The 18,004-nt window shown below is 35.2% G+C and overlaps 1 protein-coding gene across 9 annotated transcripts in view; it reads right to left on the bottom strand.

Annotated features, from left to right (window-relative positions):
• myo3b (myosin IIIB) overlaps positions 1-18,004 on the bottom strand; it is a 190,159-nt gene that overhangs the window by 93,076 nt on the left and 79,079 nt on the right. For all 9 annotated transcript variants that reach the window (XM_073854841.1, XM_073854844.1, XM_073854840.1 and 6 more), the window contains one exon: positions 16,853-16,982. In XM_073854841.1, the coding sequence (XP_073710942.1) occupies positions 16,853-16,982 (130 nt within the window). The remainder of the gene's footprint in view (positions 1-16,852; positions 16,983-18,004) is intronic.

Genomic DNA, 18,004 nt, shown 5'->3' with positions numbered 1-18,004 from the left:
ACATTGTTTTGAAGGAAAATGGCATCTAATTAAAGAAACCAAATAAATATTTACGGTACAATGCAATAATCCATAATAATAAATAAACAACAAATAATAATAATGTGGTCCGCCAAACCCTCCAAGTGGCCCGCCAAAAGATGACCTAAACTAGGCAAGTGTTTATACAAAAATATCACTTATTTAAGTAGATTTTTAATGCACTTGTGAAACTGATATCAGTTCTTGCCATTCTGTTTTAGTAACGTAAAAATGGATCGGTGGCTAAACCAAAGAGGAGTCAAAAGAAAATATCAAGCGTCAACTGAAAGCATCTAAAATCCACATATCTATTAGTTTTGTATTGTACTAGTTTTTGTTTCATGTGTAAAATCCTTGTAATTTCAGTGATTTTGGAAATTAAGGGGAAAATTTACCATAGTTACAACCATAGACTTCATATACCCACCACCTCAGTTTTAAACTAATGGCTCTTTGGAATGACATTAAGTGGGACCTAGGCTGTTATAGTATGTTTAATTGCAGTTTTTTTTCACATGTGCAGTTTCACATTTACTTTTTCAAATTAAATAAAATTCATATAATAATTTCTGAACATAGCATTGCATTTGTGTTTAAAAAATTAGTTTTTGACTTAAAACAGTTGCATATGAAACTTAAATTTAGCTTATCCTTCCTATTTTGTTGTTTTTTGGGGGCATGTTAGAGTGGGATTCTGTTAGGTGGTCCTCAGAAAAAAATTGGAAGATAAAGTGGTCCTTGGGCTGAAAAAGTTTGAGAAACACTGATCTAAACTATAATAAAAACGCAGAAGGCATTTCGCAGTGGGACGAGTCCTAACTAAATACAGAAAAGAATATTTAATAAATTATTAAAACATTTAAAAAGTCATTGAACAATAATGAAAATATATTATTAAAAATATTAGTGCACATCGGCTGAAGATCATTAGCCTAAACAAGCTTCTGCTACAAATTCGAGTCATTCTATTGGTGACATTTAAGCACTTGACAAATGGATAGGGACTCGTAAGTAGCACTTAAAACCCAGCGGCGAATTATCGTTTTACGTGCATCTTTGGGAAAGGTACGTAAATGAACAACGAATGTTCGATAAGTAGCTCGTAGAAAGTGCTCTTAAGTGCTAAGTTCAATCGTTATCGGGAAACCCGGCCCAGATTCTTAAACCACTAGACCACAACTGACTTTTTTCCTCAGGCTAATAAAACAAACTATTAGTGAATACTTTACATGTGTTTCAAATGACTCTTTTGAAAAGATCAAGCATGCATGCAAGCAATGCATTTGTGCATTCTCAAACTTTTTACACTCATATCATGATCTCATGAAGAGGATCCGTCCTCAAGTACTGTAAGCTTACAATAAACCTGCAGTACACATACTGATCTCTATGTGATACTAATCACACCATATCATTTCAGATGCTATAGCGAAATTAAATATTTAGCAAAGCAATTTCTTATATTTCTTATAGGATTTACTATGTGAGATATTATATATTACATAAATTATGTGTAAAATAATGAAATCATTTAAAAATGTACGTTTGAATAAAATGTGTCTTAAAGTTACTGATACAGCAAAACATTTCTACAATGCAAGCGCGCTCTCTACGTCAGGTCAATCTGTCTGATAAGTCACAGGCTGAGAGAAAATGACACCGTGCATCTCTCTTCACATGTGCTTCTGACACAAGCTGCTCAACGAGAGAGAAAGAGAAAGGCCTGTCACGGCATCTGTGCATTCACTTTGAAAATTACCCCAGCAAGAATCTCACAGAGAGCTGCGGCCCAATCTGCCACTCGTGTTGCTTTCTATTGACCAGAATAGTCAATGTGGCCTGGATTATAAAGCGATCCCTGCTTCGGTATGACACCTTTCATCCGAGTGTGCGTGTGAAGCTCGGCGACGATCTGTCGGCACTGGGAACAATCAAAGTTGTCAGACAGCAATACTGTATACATGAGCTGACTTCTGCTGAGGAAAGCTACTTCATATCTCCTAACCCGTACCTCATCTCTTTCCCATTCAGACGCTCTTCTTTAAATGAATATGAACTATTCTTGAAATTCAACTCGGTAACCGGGCAAATGAGATTGTTCCAGTTTAAAATCCACGAACCCCCAACTCCTCTCCCTGTGCTGTATTTGACCAGAGGCACTGTGAGAAGCACAATACATCTGTCCACTGTAAAGGGCTTTGGGTTCGTGTTCGTGAGCTGCCTAAATCAGGAAAAGGTCCGGCGGGCCGCTCTGCTGTGACTAAGACCCAATATCACAGTCGGAAAAGCAGTAAAGGAGTTTATCAACCTAACACAGTCCACCGTGCCCTGAGGTCAAGCTAAGTTTAAAAAGTACTTCATCCTATTTGAAAGATACTAATATTTGACACTGAATAGGAGCACTGATCTATGCTCAGGTTTTCTAGACTACACACTAGATGCATAAGTGTTAAAGGACTACTCCACTTTGATGAAAAAAAAATCTGATAATTTATTCACACCCATGACATCCAAGATGTTTATGTCTTTCTTTCTTTCTTTCTTTCTTCAGTCAAAACCAGGAAACTTTTGAGGCACATTAAAGTCCACTATATGGAGAAAAATCCTGGAATGTTTTTCTCAAAAAACTTAATTTCTTCTCGACTGAACAAAAAAAGACAAAGATCTTGGATGAAATGGGGGAAGTAAATTATTGGGATTTTTCTTTATAAAGTAGAGATATCCTATAAAACGTAAGGGTGATTCTCACGAAATCCAGACTTAGGTGTCCAGCATCAGATTTTTTAAAAAAAAGCCCTTTAAGACAATTTTTTTGCACATATAAGATAAAGGTCTGAACTTACTATAACCATTATTTTTATTGGATTTAAAATAAAAATTCCTATAGAATAATTTAAATTTTTTAGATTATCAATATCAAAAATTATCATTACCGCAACATGATATTACATTAAATATATGCATTTACAAACTCATGTTAGTTTCGGTAATGAGAACTAAAAAGTTGTCTAGGTACTATGACAAACTAAATTTTAACTTTTATCTGGAGAGAAAAAATAAAAACTGATTACCTGGTAGCCATCTTGAGTGTCACAGTCAATTATGTCCCTTGCAACTATTTTTTTTAATGTTAGTTCCTTGAGGTCTTAAATAGTGATTGAAAATTGTTGCGGAGAATGAGAAAATTGGTCTTGGACACATTTATATTCCTTATTATTGTCTCTACATTTATCAATGATCACCAAATACCATGTTGCTTTACGGTAAATGTTTATAGTATAACATGTACTGAAGCTTTTTATTTTTTAGATTTTTTAATAATAAATATTTCAAACAACAAAATTGGTTTGTATGATGTAATTTGAAATCATGTGCAAAATAGTTCTTGAAGAGATGTTTGTAACTGTATGCTTCTTATTTTGATACTCTACTTTGCATTTACTTTTTTTTATCAAAATGTTTCATGACACCTCATAAGTCTAATTCAGGGGTCTCCAACACGTCGCTCGCGAGCTACTGGTAGCTCGTGTCTTAATTCCAGGTAGCTCGCTCGTGGGTTTATTTATTCATTTGTTTTCTGTGGTTATGGCGCATTTTGATGTCTGGTTACTGTTACAAGCACCTGTGGTAGTAAAAACTGGGTGCGTGTTTGGCATCGCGTTGTAAACCGGCGTATCATATGGCATCAGTAATTTAACATGTATGATCCAAAAACAAACAGATAAGTCTGGGCACCTGCGCTGCAGCAACCGGCCGATCCGCGCGACGCTTAGAAGCCGAACACACCTCGAGTCGAGTCACTATGATTAAAAAGGATGCTGTGATTTTCGGATTCACTTTTGGTAAAACGAAAATACAGTCGTTGTCACAAGTTCAATGGGTAATCATCTCATATTTAAACATCAAATGTCAAGAGATACCAGAGAGCCATATGAGCATTACATCTTGACTGAGAACAGGTGAGAGGACACATGACACAGCTGACGTTAACGCTAAAATGATAGCCTTAATGAAAGACTTAAAGCTGCTTAATAAGTAGGTGTTTTGACTGGACGTGTTTAAAAGCATGCTGATAATGCACATCCACAACAGGAGTTAAACTTTTTGTCCAGTACGTAACTTTGGGCAAATGCAAATTGTATAATACATTTCTGTTGTGCTTAATATCATGTTGAGTGCGTCATATTGAAATCGCATCAGTTTGTGTTAATTAACCGTTTAGTTTCACTTCATCACACAGCTTTTCCTGTTAGAGGTTTCTGTTAAAAAAAAAACATTTATTTCATTAATAATCTATGTGTTCATTATTCTGTCATAGGTTCTTCAAAATTAAGTTTTATTTGAGTGTTTTTAATAAAAATATTTTCATTTTCACAGTAAAACACTTTCATTGCCCCGCCTTCCGTTAATCCAGTACTCGTTTTTCAGACCTATGGATTAATCGAAATGAAATAATGACATACTTGCACATCCCTATTATGAATCCAAAAGCAGTTAATATTCTGTGTATGTTTGGATCATCTTTCTTTATCTGATCTTTAATAAATGATTTCTTTATTCAAAATGTGTTTTTTAAAGAATCCTACCCAAATCTAAGAGGTGATAAAAAGTATAAATAGGCAACATGATTTTTTTTGGAAGGTATTAAAATTTTGTGAAAAATATTTAAAAAATGCTGGCACTGGCTGGCAACTTAAAAAAAAAAATGCTGGCGGGGAAAGAGTTAAAATCACAGCGAAGTTAATAGGGAGTTGTCTATTAACTCACTAATTTAGGTATTACGTGACACAAGTAGCTCTCGACCACTTTTATTTTTTTGAAAGTACACTCTAAAAACAAACGGTGCTATATAGCACCAAAAGTGGTTCTTTGCTCGTAATCATAGAAGAACCGTTTTTAGTGCCATATAGCACCAGTGAAGCACCAGTGAAGAACCTGTGTGGAACCAAATAGGGGCCATGTAGCACCACATATGGTTCTACATGGTACTGTGTGGTTCTGCACAGGTGCTTCACTGGTGCTTCACCGGTGCTATATGGCACTAAAAACTTCTTCTATGATTACGAGCAAAGAACCACTTTTGGTGCTATATAGCACCGTTTGTTTTTAGAGTGTAGCTCTCCAATGAAAAAAGTTTGGAGACCCCTGGTCTAATATCTCGAGAATCACCCGCCGTAAGGAATGACCAAAGAAAGGTAACCTAAAAAAAGTTGCAAATAAAACAGCGACATTAAAACAACATCTAATCGAAATTAAACATGTGGTGCCTAAAAACACAGTTTGACACCAAAACGAAAGCCATCACAGAAGTCCAGAACATCCAGGTGTATTTGATTGTTGTTGTTGTGACTACTGAGGTCAGGCACACCTGGATTAATCAGTTTGTCCAATAATGGCAGACAGGAAACAAGGAGCTGGCTGAAGTTCAGGAAGTAGTGCAGCTGGGCATAAAGCCTATTAGTATGCTGTATTTCAAAGCTATATGATATCTTTGTGTAAGGAACCGTCCCGAAATGATGTTTGTATTCATTAAAAGTTCACTAAAGGCATTGGTTTCTTTGAAGTGTCATTCGTCGTTCTGTATATGAACAGGTGCAGCACTGAGATTAACACATGAGCAAGTGATGACAAACTCTTTTAATTTGGGTCTGTTCCTCCTTTTATGCTGCTTTTTGTTCCTTTTGTAGCTTGGCAGTGTAAATCAAATATCCAATTTCGCTTTATGGCAAAATACTTTTAACTGAAGTCGTCTTTTTTGAACAACAAGGCTGAGTTTTAAACAACTGCGAGTAAAAACAATCGTTCAGTGTACTAAATATACCAGTCTGACTTGACTCATGCAGTCCATATGTACAAACTGAACCAAAATCAATTTTGCCTTCCTCAATTTCCTACACAGCAAAAACAGCAGCAGTTCCTCTCCAGAGACCTTCAGAGCAAGAGCTGACAGTAACCAGAAGACCATACGGTTCTGCTCTAACACACAGATGTTCAATGCAAATCCACTGAAAGATCACACAGAGGAGCACATACACGCAGTGTGGCCCGCAGTAAAAAGCCCAATGGAGTTTTCCAGAACACGGCCAAGCCAAACACACCGTACCCCCAAATCCACACAAGACCTATGGCTTTGGGGAAATTTGTTCATGCAAATTGAATCCACTTCCTCTGACAAAACAGCACCGCATGAGCAGGCTGACCACTGACTCAAGACCATTGTACCGAGTGCTTATTTAATAGTTTTAAATGTGATTTAAATTATGGTGCAACAACTTGTTACAAATGCTGAAATATTGATATGTCATTAATATAAGATTCTGTTATAACAACACAGCGCTGTTCATGCCAATTGTTCTCTGAATGACGGCTTTAACATTCTAGAGATCCAAGTAGATTGCAAAGATCCTTCATGTTCAGAAACTAATGGGTATCTTATTGGCTTTAACACTATACTTTACCTAGAGTTAACATTATATGTTCATATATAGGGCTACTGTAAACACTTTGGGAGAGCAATATTTGAAGAGTGCTAGAATTTTAGTGATCTGTTTATCAAAAAACAACCAATCATACATTTTGATGAAAGATTTGCATTAGAATTAATTTTGTTACATATGTTACATAAAGTCATAGAGAAACCTCCTCATGGAGAACAGTGATGATGGCAAACTTATATACACTTTTACAAATGGACAAGCAGTTATATGCGCTCCACCTGATCAAGCAACACATTAAATATTAAACATAACCTATAGGAATTATAGACATGGTGTACATTTTATGATTTGTTCCTAATTTTCTCACTTTGAGTTTAAAAAAAAACAAGCTTGTTCAATTAATCCCTTTTAAAATATTTAACATAACCTATGGTTTATAGAAGTAGAATATGAAATCTCAAAATCAATGATGTACATATGATGAAAATACCAATGAATTAAAAGTTGCATGTCACTGTGATTGTGTAGATGAATCATCACGCCTGACACCTAGTGGTTAAAATTCAACTTAACACTCTAGAGATTATAAATTATGATCCACAAATACATGTTAGAGTTTGCAAAAAAATAAACCTAACAAAAAATAATAAAATGATTTACAAAATATATATTTATGTCACAAACACAACTCCTGGCATTCATTTATGGATCTTGTGCATCTGTGGATTTTTAAAACATAGGTAACGCATTACCACAAGGTACATTAGTTGAACAATGAACAGTTCTTTAACAGCCTGTATTAACCTTGTTAGTTCATGTTAGCTAAGGCATTTACTAAGAGGTTAACAGGTAAACAGTAAAATGATATTAAATCATCCAGAGGACCCAAGGTGATCTTAATAGCTGAATGAAAAGATTTAGATTTCTCTGAAATACTGAAAAATAGCTATTTTACTTTTAATGTACAACCAGACACTCTTATATTAATATTAGCTGTATTATCCAGCTCTACAATTAAAGAAAACATTGATATATTGCAACCCAGTATCACAAAATGACGTACCCATAGACATGTAAATTTGTGAGTCTTTTCCGAGAAACTGACACGTTTTTCTGCCTTTTTGCGTGAACATTGTCACATATTTGTTACTCAACTGTTTTGTCCTATTTTCTTACCATTGTCGCTTCGGTTTAGGGTTAGATTTACATAAAATTGCATCCTTACCCAAACCTAACTCTAACCTACAATGCCAGGCGACAATGGTTTAAAAAACATAAAATATATAAAAAATAAATCATGAAAAAATAGTATAAACCAATACTTAAAGTGACATCCTAACACAAACACCAAATCTAACCCTAAACTGAAGCGTCAATGGTTAAAAATAGGACAAAACTGTTGCGTAACAAATACAGGACAATGACACGTAAACAGAAATACGTGACATGTTCACGCAAAAAGGCGGAAAGGCATGTCAATGTCACGAAAATTACTCACAAATTTACATGATTATAGTTACATAATTTTGTGATACAGGGTTGCATATTGGGATGCGCTATCACGTAGGCTTATCTTTTTTTTTACTTAAAAGTATTGTTAACTTAAACTTTAGTGAACGTTTCCTTAAATAGTTAACTTAAACTATTCATGAAATATTTATAAAAATGTATAATCACTTTACATATATTTTGAATAATTTGTAGCAGCTTTAGCTTTGTATTTTCTGTCATTTTTATATTGAATATGTCAACTCAAAATGCCCTTGTTCTGCAGTGCAGGTGGTTGTGGGCAAGATGAGCAAAAAACCTAAACAGTTGTTTCGAGATAAGACGTCTGAATGTTATATACTGGCAATTAAATTTTAGCATACTATAATTTAAGACGCACTAATCCTGACACTTTATAGTATAGATAATATGCACGTTGGGATGCAATAAGCCATATAGCTTATCTCTCCACATACACACACAAAATTCTCTTAATCAGTACAAAGAGATAACAAATATTATTTTAGGTCTTAAACACGCACCATCTGATAACACTCATGCACTCATTCAAATGTATCCTTTTACACTTATTAACAGATAGCTGTGGGCTACGACCAGCCATATATAATAAAGAGACACATGAACACACATTACCCAGCATGCACCCACTCACACTTTAATAAATCGACTCACTTTCTAACTCTTGGTTTTATTAAGCACCTGGCTGGCACAACGGCACCAAAGGAAAAGCAGTTTACGGGGCTAAATAGCTGCTATTTCCTCCTCTGGGCTTTTGAGAAACTTATCGCTGGAATATCCTAAACTCCAGAAGATAGCAGAGAAGCAGCGGGCCCCGAGGGGACAGCTTAAAGAAAATGAAAACACATCTATTCACAGCTCTATCCCACTATTCCTCTGCCTGGAGATCAGCCACTCCAGAGATAATGAGTGGAGAGATTTCTATTTATAAAATTAAAAACGAGAAAGACAGAAAAAAGACAGAAAGAAAACAAAGAACAAGATGAGAAGATTTGAATTCTGCTCAGTTACCTGAATGTCGACAGATCACATTTGTGACCCTGGACCACAAAACCTGTGATATGGGTCAAATTTGTTTAAATTGAAATTTATAAATCATCTGAAAGCTGAATAAATAAATGATGTATGGTTTGTTAGAATAGGACAATATTTGGCCAAGAATACAACTATTTGAAAATCTGGAATCAGATGGTGCATATATATATTGCAATCACAAAACTTGTGGCTAAAGCTGGTACTGCAATCACACAACTGGTGGCCAATACACAAAATGACAACATAAACATCAGTTGAGGGCTGCAAATCCACTTTTTAAATGACAATATCCTGGCCAGACCACTTTTGTCAGTGATATAAGTATTTAAAATGAAAATTATTTCTTAATGTCTAGTGACATATCAGGGCCATTTTATGATTAATTGATATACATTTCTTACATACTGTTCCTTTAATAAATGTATATGATAAACAAATTTTAAATGATGCATTTGTTGGAGAGAATAAACCTGTTTTTTTTAATTATCTGTTCTGTTGTCAGACATAAAACGAGTCGACTATAAAGTAGTGAGTAAACACGATCCAGTCACACCTTGAGTTTAATCCAACCATGTTCCTTTAACTCTGCTGAAATCCTGATATATAAACTCGATTTATAATTGTCTGACTAAATAACCATACATTTACATTGAAGCCTTACTGCTGTTTTCTCATCATGTCTTTTTGTGTTATGGGCTTTTTTATTTCAAATGTGAGTTTTATTGTATGTTGCGTGCAGGGCTTGACAATAACTTTTTGGCTAGTTGTTTTCCAAAGTTACTACCCACTCAGCATTTTCACTGGCCACAATTTTGTTGCTGGTAAAAAACATTTTATATGATTAAACTTGACTCTGGCATCCTAAAATGACTGAGTAATTGTACTCGATTTAGCTAGATTAGATGTAGATTGACTTTCAAATGCAGACTGACCACCCAAGTTAAGACTACATTATTTAGCTGTTAATATCAGTATAGACCATATCATATATTTAGGTGCATGAAAAACAGATTAACTTTAAATTAATATATTAACAGTGGAGCGCGGTGTAGAAGATTAACTAAAAAGATAAACACAAAAACCCTAAACAAACACTTGAAATATTTATTAACAACAGCAGTAAAATGTATATGCTTGATCATGGTTTCTGTTAAAAGTTATTTAAGACTTTAAATGGCAAATGTCGAGAGGGTATTATTTTTGCACAAAGTAACCTACATTAAAATGATGCGCGAACCTCTCCACTTGTGGGTTTCCTTTGATTTCGGACAAAAATGGGACGTGTGCATTCAGGTATGCGCTATGAATTTCTCTCCGCTCTTGCCCAGAGAGTGTGCACACACTTTAAATCTCTTCAGTCACTTCCATGCAATTGTTATATCCTTCCCAAAGTGTGCGTGTATGCGCTCAGACCCGTCCATTCGCAAATCCATCAGCTTTTGCGCTCTCTCTCTGGTAAAACGTTGGCGCTTGGTCCGCAACGCGAGCCTCCGCTGCATCGTGCGCGCATCTCAGTACGTTGCGCTGGGTGCAGGGAGTGCTCATGGGAGTTGTAGTTTCCCAGTGTCATTGCGCATTGTTTATAATTTCGCATAACTTTTAAGAAAACTACAATTTTAAAAAAATTCAACCGGCCAAAGTGGCTAGTGGGATTGGCTGTCTTACCCGCCACAGCCGAAATCTACCTGCATTTGGCGGGTGTCATTGTCAAGCCCTGGTTGCGTAGCCTAATAGCGCAGACAAATCGATGCAAATTCAGAAATATGACAGCATACACTGTTACTGTTACACAGAGTTACAGCATATAGCTACTGTACACAGCATGATAGAGAGGGAGAGAATGCGCGCGTGTGTGTGGGAAAACACCGTCACCTTTTCAGTTATGCGCGTGCGCTGCACGCAACATGACAGAGTGCGCATTCAGTGATTTAAGCCGAACAGTAAAATATAAATGTGCGCATTCAATTGGATAATTTTAAACGCGCAAACACAGACAAAAAGACCTGTCATAGTAGAAATAAGATAAATAACACATTACTTGAGGGCTATTTAGTTTGTTTAATAAAATAACAAATTGTTATCTGGCGTTATAAAGAAAATCAAATAAAATATACTTGACCTTCAAGGGGGGCGGGTCAAGCCGTTAGGAGGGCGGGGCGCCCCCCTTATATAATGGTAGGGGAAACACTGATATATATACACACCAGATACAATACTGATCTTGGCATTAACTTTTTTTTTCTTCTTATGGCGTTTATCGCGTTTTGGAACCAAACTCTTCACACACATGCACGCACACACCCACAATAATGGTGGCACGTTGAATACACAGGGAATCCTAGTTTTCCTCATCTATTTTGTGCTTCGTGATCAACAAACAAACAAAACAAAATAATACTTTTGATGGAATTGCTTAACCTGTGGTGGTTTTCTGTGACGGGAAAGAAATGTAAGCCATCAAAATCTAATAATTTATGTGTGAGGCACTCGGGCGAAAGAAAAATGACGACTGTTGCTTATTCTCACACAACAGCATCAAGCTTCTGTCATGCTAACACATTGACCCCAGGGGATCTTATTAAAAACTTTCCATTATTTTACTCAGTCAACAAAAATCGAGCATGACCAAAACATTTTACAGCTTATCGCGGTCAAAAAAGTTCAGCGACGACATCCCAAGTTTTACAGCAGCAATGACAGTGTTCTTAATATGACAAACTAAGTGTTTTGATTAATGTATATATATATATATATATATATATATATATATATATATATATATATATATACAGTATATACAGTATATATATATATATATATATATATATATATATATATATATATATATATATATATATATATATATATATATATATATATATTAGGGGTGACCCCGAATAGTCGAAGATTCGATGCATCGATAGGAGAAGCCTGATTCGACTACCAATCTCACAGTCGAATCGTCGCAGATGTGTTATGAAATGAGGATCATTCAATTTTGGCCGTATATGGGTGCACACATTATCTGATTTCACATATAATAGCTTTCTCACAATATATTAATATACAGCATATTATGATAATGCTGCAAATAATATGTGAAGTAACAGCTTTCAATAAATATTTTTAAAATGCGTTAATAAATACAACATCCCCTGTGACCGGGCTACACGGAGGTTTCTTTGTTAATAAACCATTGCCTCTTTGTTTCTACATTTAAAAAATACAAAGCTGGCAATTATATTATGGCTATACTTTTCTATTCTTTTAATAATTTATTTTATTTTATTTATAAATCACTCTGGGTTATCTGATTTAACTATTTGGCTTGTGTTTTGTTTCTGTGCATATTTGTTCTGCACTTTGTTACTTCTGACCTTATTTTATTTAAAAAATGTATCTATTATAAACGTAAATTCTGATCTAATTTAAGTCTGTAAATTTTGGATAGCTTTTCGTTGTATCAATGTTGCGCTATTGCGTGCTGGCCATGCTTGCGCATGTAATTTAGCCGAACGGCTAGGTGCTCTGCGTCTCATATTTAGGAGTTCATCAAACTAAACATTAAAAAAACGGATGTTTTTCGACGGGTATAAGTTTTTAAAATGTATTTATCATACATTTTGATTATCTTGTCAAAAGTTAAACTTCAAAACAGGTAAGCCGTTTTTTAAAATTTCGGTGATGAAACGGAAACTATCTGCACCGAACCTATTTCTGCCTGACACGAATGTCTTTCTTGTGATTTAATATTATGGTTGGTGTTCACTTTTAAATGATAGCAAAGAGATTCCTAAAATAAATAATATCATCAGGTGTTTCTGTATCTAAAGTGAATGGAGATGATCAAAGTGAAAGCATGGATGCAGGTATTTCTGTGCTAAAATAACGCGTAGTGTCTATAAAATCATTAATTTCAGTGTATTTCATGTTATAAATTAACGTTTAATGAATTGTAAATAAAGATTAGTTTTTATCATTTACAGTCACAATCACAAATTATTTGTCATTTTCTCATTTGTCTGGTTTTTTTTTGGTCATGACTGCTTTGACGCGCTATATCTCCAAATTAAATAAAAACACTGAATTAGACGAGGTTTCCAAGGCAGAATCACCTTTGTTATTTTTTTTAGGTTTAGTTATAAAAATGTATTTTTGTGTGATGTTCTGTAGATCGTGGCTTTAAAATGTTATGAGGAATAAATAAACGAATGTTGCCTTATATATTTTACCTTAAAAAAATAAATATATAAATGCATCGTCAGTTTTGTCTTCGTTCATCACTTGAAAGACAGTTTTGGTCACTTTAACAGAAAGTTGTTTATGTGTGCTGCTTGTGAAAGAAAATAAAAGTTACCAATTTGTACCTGGTCTGGCCCCCTCCCAACCCATGCAGACAAACATAGATGTGATTCGACCATCGGTCGACTATGGAAAGATTCGACAATTCTGATTCGAGTATGTAAATCCTTAGTCGAGGACACCCCTAATATATATATATATATATATATATATATATATATATATATATATATCGTCGCTGTCGGGCAGAAACCTCGTATGTCCAAATATTGTCAATTTCATATTTTTTCACAAATCGATGCTATTGGTCAGTCCCCACGTGGGTCTGTTACTTTTACAATTTATTAACCAATCTAAAGTCCTGAAAAAGCTTGAGCGCAAACCTCTTAACTCCATTGGACATTTCAACTGTCTGAAAAACCTCGTAACTCCACCTCCTCTTCACTCCGTGGGAGAGCTTCGCTGCATATTTCTCTTCAAGATTGAGAATCGCAACGAAATCCTCGTCGAGCAACACGTCCACTCAGGTAAATGTCCTCAAAACACTGGTTATTTATGATTAAGTTATATGAATTATATAATAACAGTTTTTATATTATATATAACAGTTTTATGTCGAAGTAATGGTAGTGCTAAAGTCTACGGTGCATCCAGTCACTCTTCCTGTTGCTGCCCGCTCCCCTGCCTTTCTATCACAGCTCAGGTGCATATCACCTCTCTAAATTCCTCTCTTTTGTCCACCTTCGACCGCTTCTGCCCTGATTATTTTAAGGGGTGGTCTATGGAGACTGCGGTCGTTTTCGGGAGAAATGACGGGTTTAAAATGACGCGAAAAAATATTATGTCAGAGTCCGGTGCTTGTGTTGTAATTAAACATGCTGCACATTGTTTTTTATATGTGTATGTAAGATAGAGATGCGCGATTTGCGGTTACAGCCGCGGACTCCGCGGATAAACCGCGGATCGGGCGGATGACGTGACGAAAAATAATATTTTAATTAAATTCGGGCGGGTGGCGGATCGACTGCTTGTTATTAGCTGTGTCCTTCTAAGCATGCAACCTTAAAAGGTGAGCACTCTGTCTTTCAGGGTGGCAGCCTCAGAAGTTCTCAAAGAGAACTGAAATGAGACGGTCTAGCCTTCTGAGGACCCATTTGCGTCACCTGTTGCACGCGCCCCCAGTAGAAAAACACGTTATGTTAACGCATGTTAAAGATCAATTCGTTCTATCATTAACAGCGCGGAGAAATGAGGTACGTGGCAAACTCAAAAAATGAGAATTAAAAACAAAGGAAATAGAAGGTCAGAAAAGGGTTGCCTGGAATAAGTTTTACAAAGTGGTAAATCAGGATGACACCAGTGCAGACTATGTAATTTGTGCGTTTAATTTAGGGTATTTATTTTTGTCCCTGTGCGCCGATCGGAGACGGAGTTCACTGCTGATATTAGAGCTTTCTAGTCTCGCGGCTGTCATCAGCAGCGCCTTGCATCGCCCAGTCAGCGGATGGCGGGCGGGTGCGGTTTTGAAAACTGGTCAGAAACGTTGGCGCGGATGGATGGCGGACAAATGATGAGTTTTGTGATGCGGTTTCGGATGAAATATTAGCCCATCCGCGCATCTCTAATGTAAGAGCTTTCTCTGATATTTCAGTTGATGAAATAATCTCCCCGCAACCTCCACACGCGCGCAAAATGACACTAATAAAAGAGGCAGAGATTTAGTTTTATCAATGAAAGCCTAAAATAGCGCTGTACACTGCGTATTCACGCTAGAAGTCAGAAAAAACGTAATACATTGTGCTCAGTAACTCAGATTACAAGTCCTGGCCAAATGATATCTTCAGAGTGCGTTGAGACATTTTGTAGTGATTACAGCACAAGAATGTGATTTCTTTACTCAAGTCTGTATTAAAGTAGCCTAAAGCTTTTACAACAAAGTAATAAAAAGTTGATTGTAAGTTTAATGGTTTACAGTAAGGCAAATATATGTTAAAAATAAAAGTATGGTAAAGTAAAAAAAATTTATGTATATAAAGAATACAATTATTTGTATTTGTAATTAATTTATTAATGCATTAAATGTATTTGAACTTAGTTTTAGTGTTTATTTTTTGTTTTTACACCACCCAGTGACTGGTGCCACCAGCTGTACAACTTGGTGGCGCCAGTGCAACCTCTCTCAAATGTTAGTCTGGAGCCCTGCTGATGTTATGTTGGGGATGTTTTTGTCCCCCATGGGCTGCTGTTGAGTCTTAATTTGGCCACAACTTTCTCTGTGTTTCAGCAAATGGAATGATTTTTGGTGAAAAATTTTATGTTGACACATCTTTTGGGAAAATGAACATTTTTCAAAAACTCAACAATACACTGTGGGAAAATTCACAATCCTTTTGTTGTTTGTGAAGAAAACATCAAAGAAAACATATTTTTTATATAAAAAGTGATTGTAGACTGGATTTTTTGACCTTTCATCACAGTCTTGGGCATGTGAAAGATTAGTAACAACATTTTGCTTTGATGCATTGCTAGTTTTTGTGCAGCATCGCATTTAAATTATTTCTCCCTCATTTACTGTTCGTGGCTGTTTTTGCCCCATTGACTTATTCTCTATTGGTTTGTGTAGTGCTGCACTTTGTGTGTCCTCTGCTTTCCATCTTCATTTTGGAGTAAAAAAATACTTACATATATATATATATATATATATATGAACAAAATCATGGAACATGATCTTTACTTAATACCCTAAAGAAAATTAAAATTAAACATTTTGATCCATAACATTTTTTACTTTAGCTACAAATATGCTTTTATGACCTGTTTTGTGGTCCATGGCCACATTTATGAAATGCCATGAATTGTGAATGTTGAGTCACAATTGTAAGATAAACATTGAATAAAGATAAGATGCATGTGCCAAGTTTTTAGAAATGCAATTTTATATAAACATTTTTAAAGAAAGAAATCAAGAAAGACTCTTGATGAAGAATGAATCAAAATATGAAGTGATGTTACTATCAAGCAAAAAAATAATTAAGCATAAAAGATATGGTCGCATGAACATAATCATTTTCTCATTGTAATGTCATGACCTCTCAGCAGAGCTTTCGACCTGAGATTGAACTGATGATTTTATCACATAACCACAAACAGAATGAACATTAAACTGACCTAAAACACGTGCTTGGTCTGAAGTGTAAAGAGCAGCACTTTCAAAAGATCGCTTTAAGTATGAATTTACAACCAACATTCACACCACTTTTACAATCCACCATTTTAATATAGGTCATGACCTGTGGGGCCGTGACATGACCCTGTGATGCCTCTTAACCATTTGAATCATTTCAACACCATTCCTACAAGATCCTAAAACACATGACACCTCCAACATCCCTCGACACACAGGCACTGCAGTATTCATCAAACAAACAGCTGACCTGACCGTCAGCACTGATTGGCTAGAGAGGTGACAGAAATGATGTCACAGCTGTGACATAATCAGCTCATAGGATCAGTGTTGGTGTGTTTGTTACCTGTTTTAGTGAGTGGGCTGGAAAACAGTTGCTGTAAGAGTTTGTTCTCTGATGTTCTCAAAACCACAACGATGTCTGCAGGCAGAGTGTCGCGGTTCTTCTCCAAAAACCCGCTGACATTATACAACACCTGAGACATTTAAACACAATTATACATGAGAAACTAAAGAAAGTTTTAAAATTCTGATATGACAGTATTTAATCTAATGCTGTTATTGCTTTCTATATTTGATATGATTGTTGCAACAGGAATTATTTCATGATAATTTCGATTGCATATATTTGAAAAGTTCAGATGCAAAACCCTCTAAGTGCATGCAAACTTTTGGTCATTAACTCTCTCTAGCAGCTCCCTCTAAAGACACAGTGATCACTTAATTCACTTCATTTTCAAGGAAATTCACTTTTAGTAACTCTTTCAAAAAGGTTAAATAAATGCATGTTTTCAGGGTCATTGGGTAATCGGTGATGAACTTATGATTAAAATAATAATAATAATCATGATTATGATTTTCCCCATAATCTAGCAGACGTAGTAAACAGTTGCAAAATCACTAAAAATGCTAAACTGGAAACAACGCAAATAATGAAAGTCAGAATTTTAAATGCAAAAATGAAGAATCTGAACCACACATTACGGGGTGCTGGAATGCAAATAATAAATTAATGAAATAATAATATTTCATAAATAAATAAATTATGTATTCAGGTCCAAGTACTAACAAGGGATGCAAGTTTGAATGTGAGCAAACAAATTTGTCTTTTAACATTTGTCTTCTGTGCATTTAGGGGACTAAAAGATCGACGTGGTTCAGTTATCAATACCTCATTTTTGTCAGAAGTGGTTTTTGCATCTGAGCTCTTTATTATATGACATAAATTAAATTAAGTAGATATAAAAAGTACAATACTGCAATACTGTGAAGTAATATTTAAATTATTTATTAATAATAATTATTTCGTTTTTTTCATCTGTTAGGAAAACAATATCCACAAAATAAATATATTATGAATTAATGTATTAAATTAAATATCATGCCTGTGAAAACCCAGCTAAAAGTACTTTTTTTGTGATCGAATGTTTTCTACATAAAATCATCCTATATAATGTAAATATTACCTTGATATCTTTAATATTGACAGAGTAAGGTC

The sequence above is a fragment of the Misgurnus anguillicaudatus genome, chromosome 17 (genome assembly GCF_027580225.2).
Source record: "Misgurnus anguillicaudatus chromosome 17, ASM2758022v2, whole genome shotgun sequence".
Taxonomy (NCBI): Eukaryota; Metazoa; Chordata; class Actinopteri; order Cypriniformes; family Cobitidae; genus Misgurnus; species Misgurnus anguillicaudatus.
This window is presented reverse-complemented; position numbering and strand designations above follow the sequence as displayed.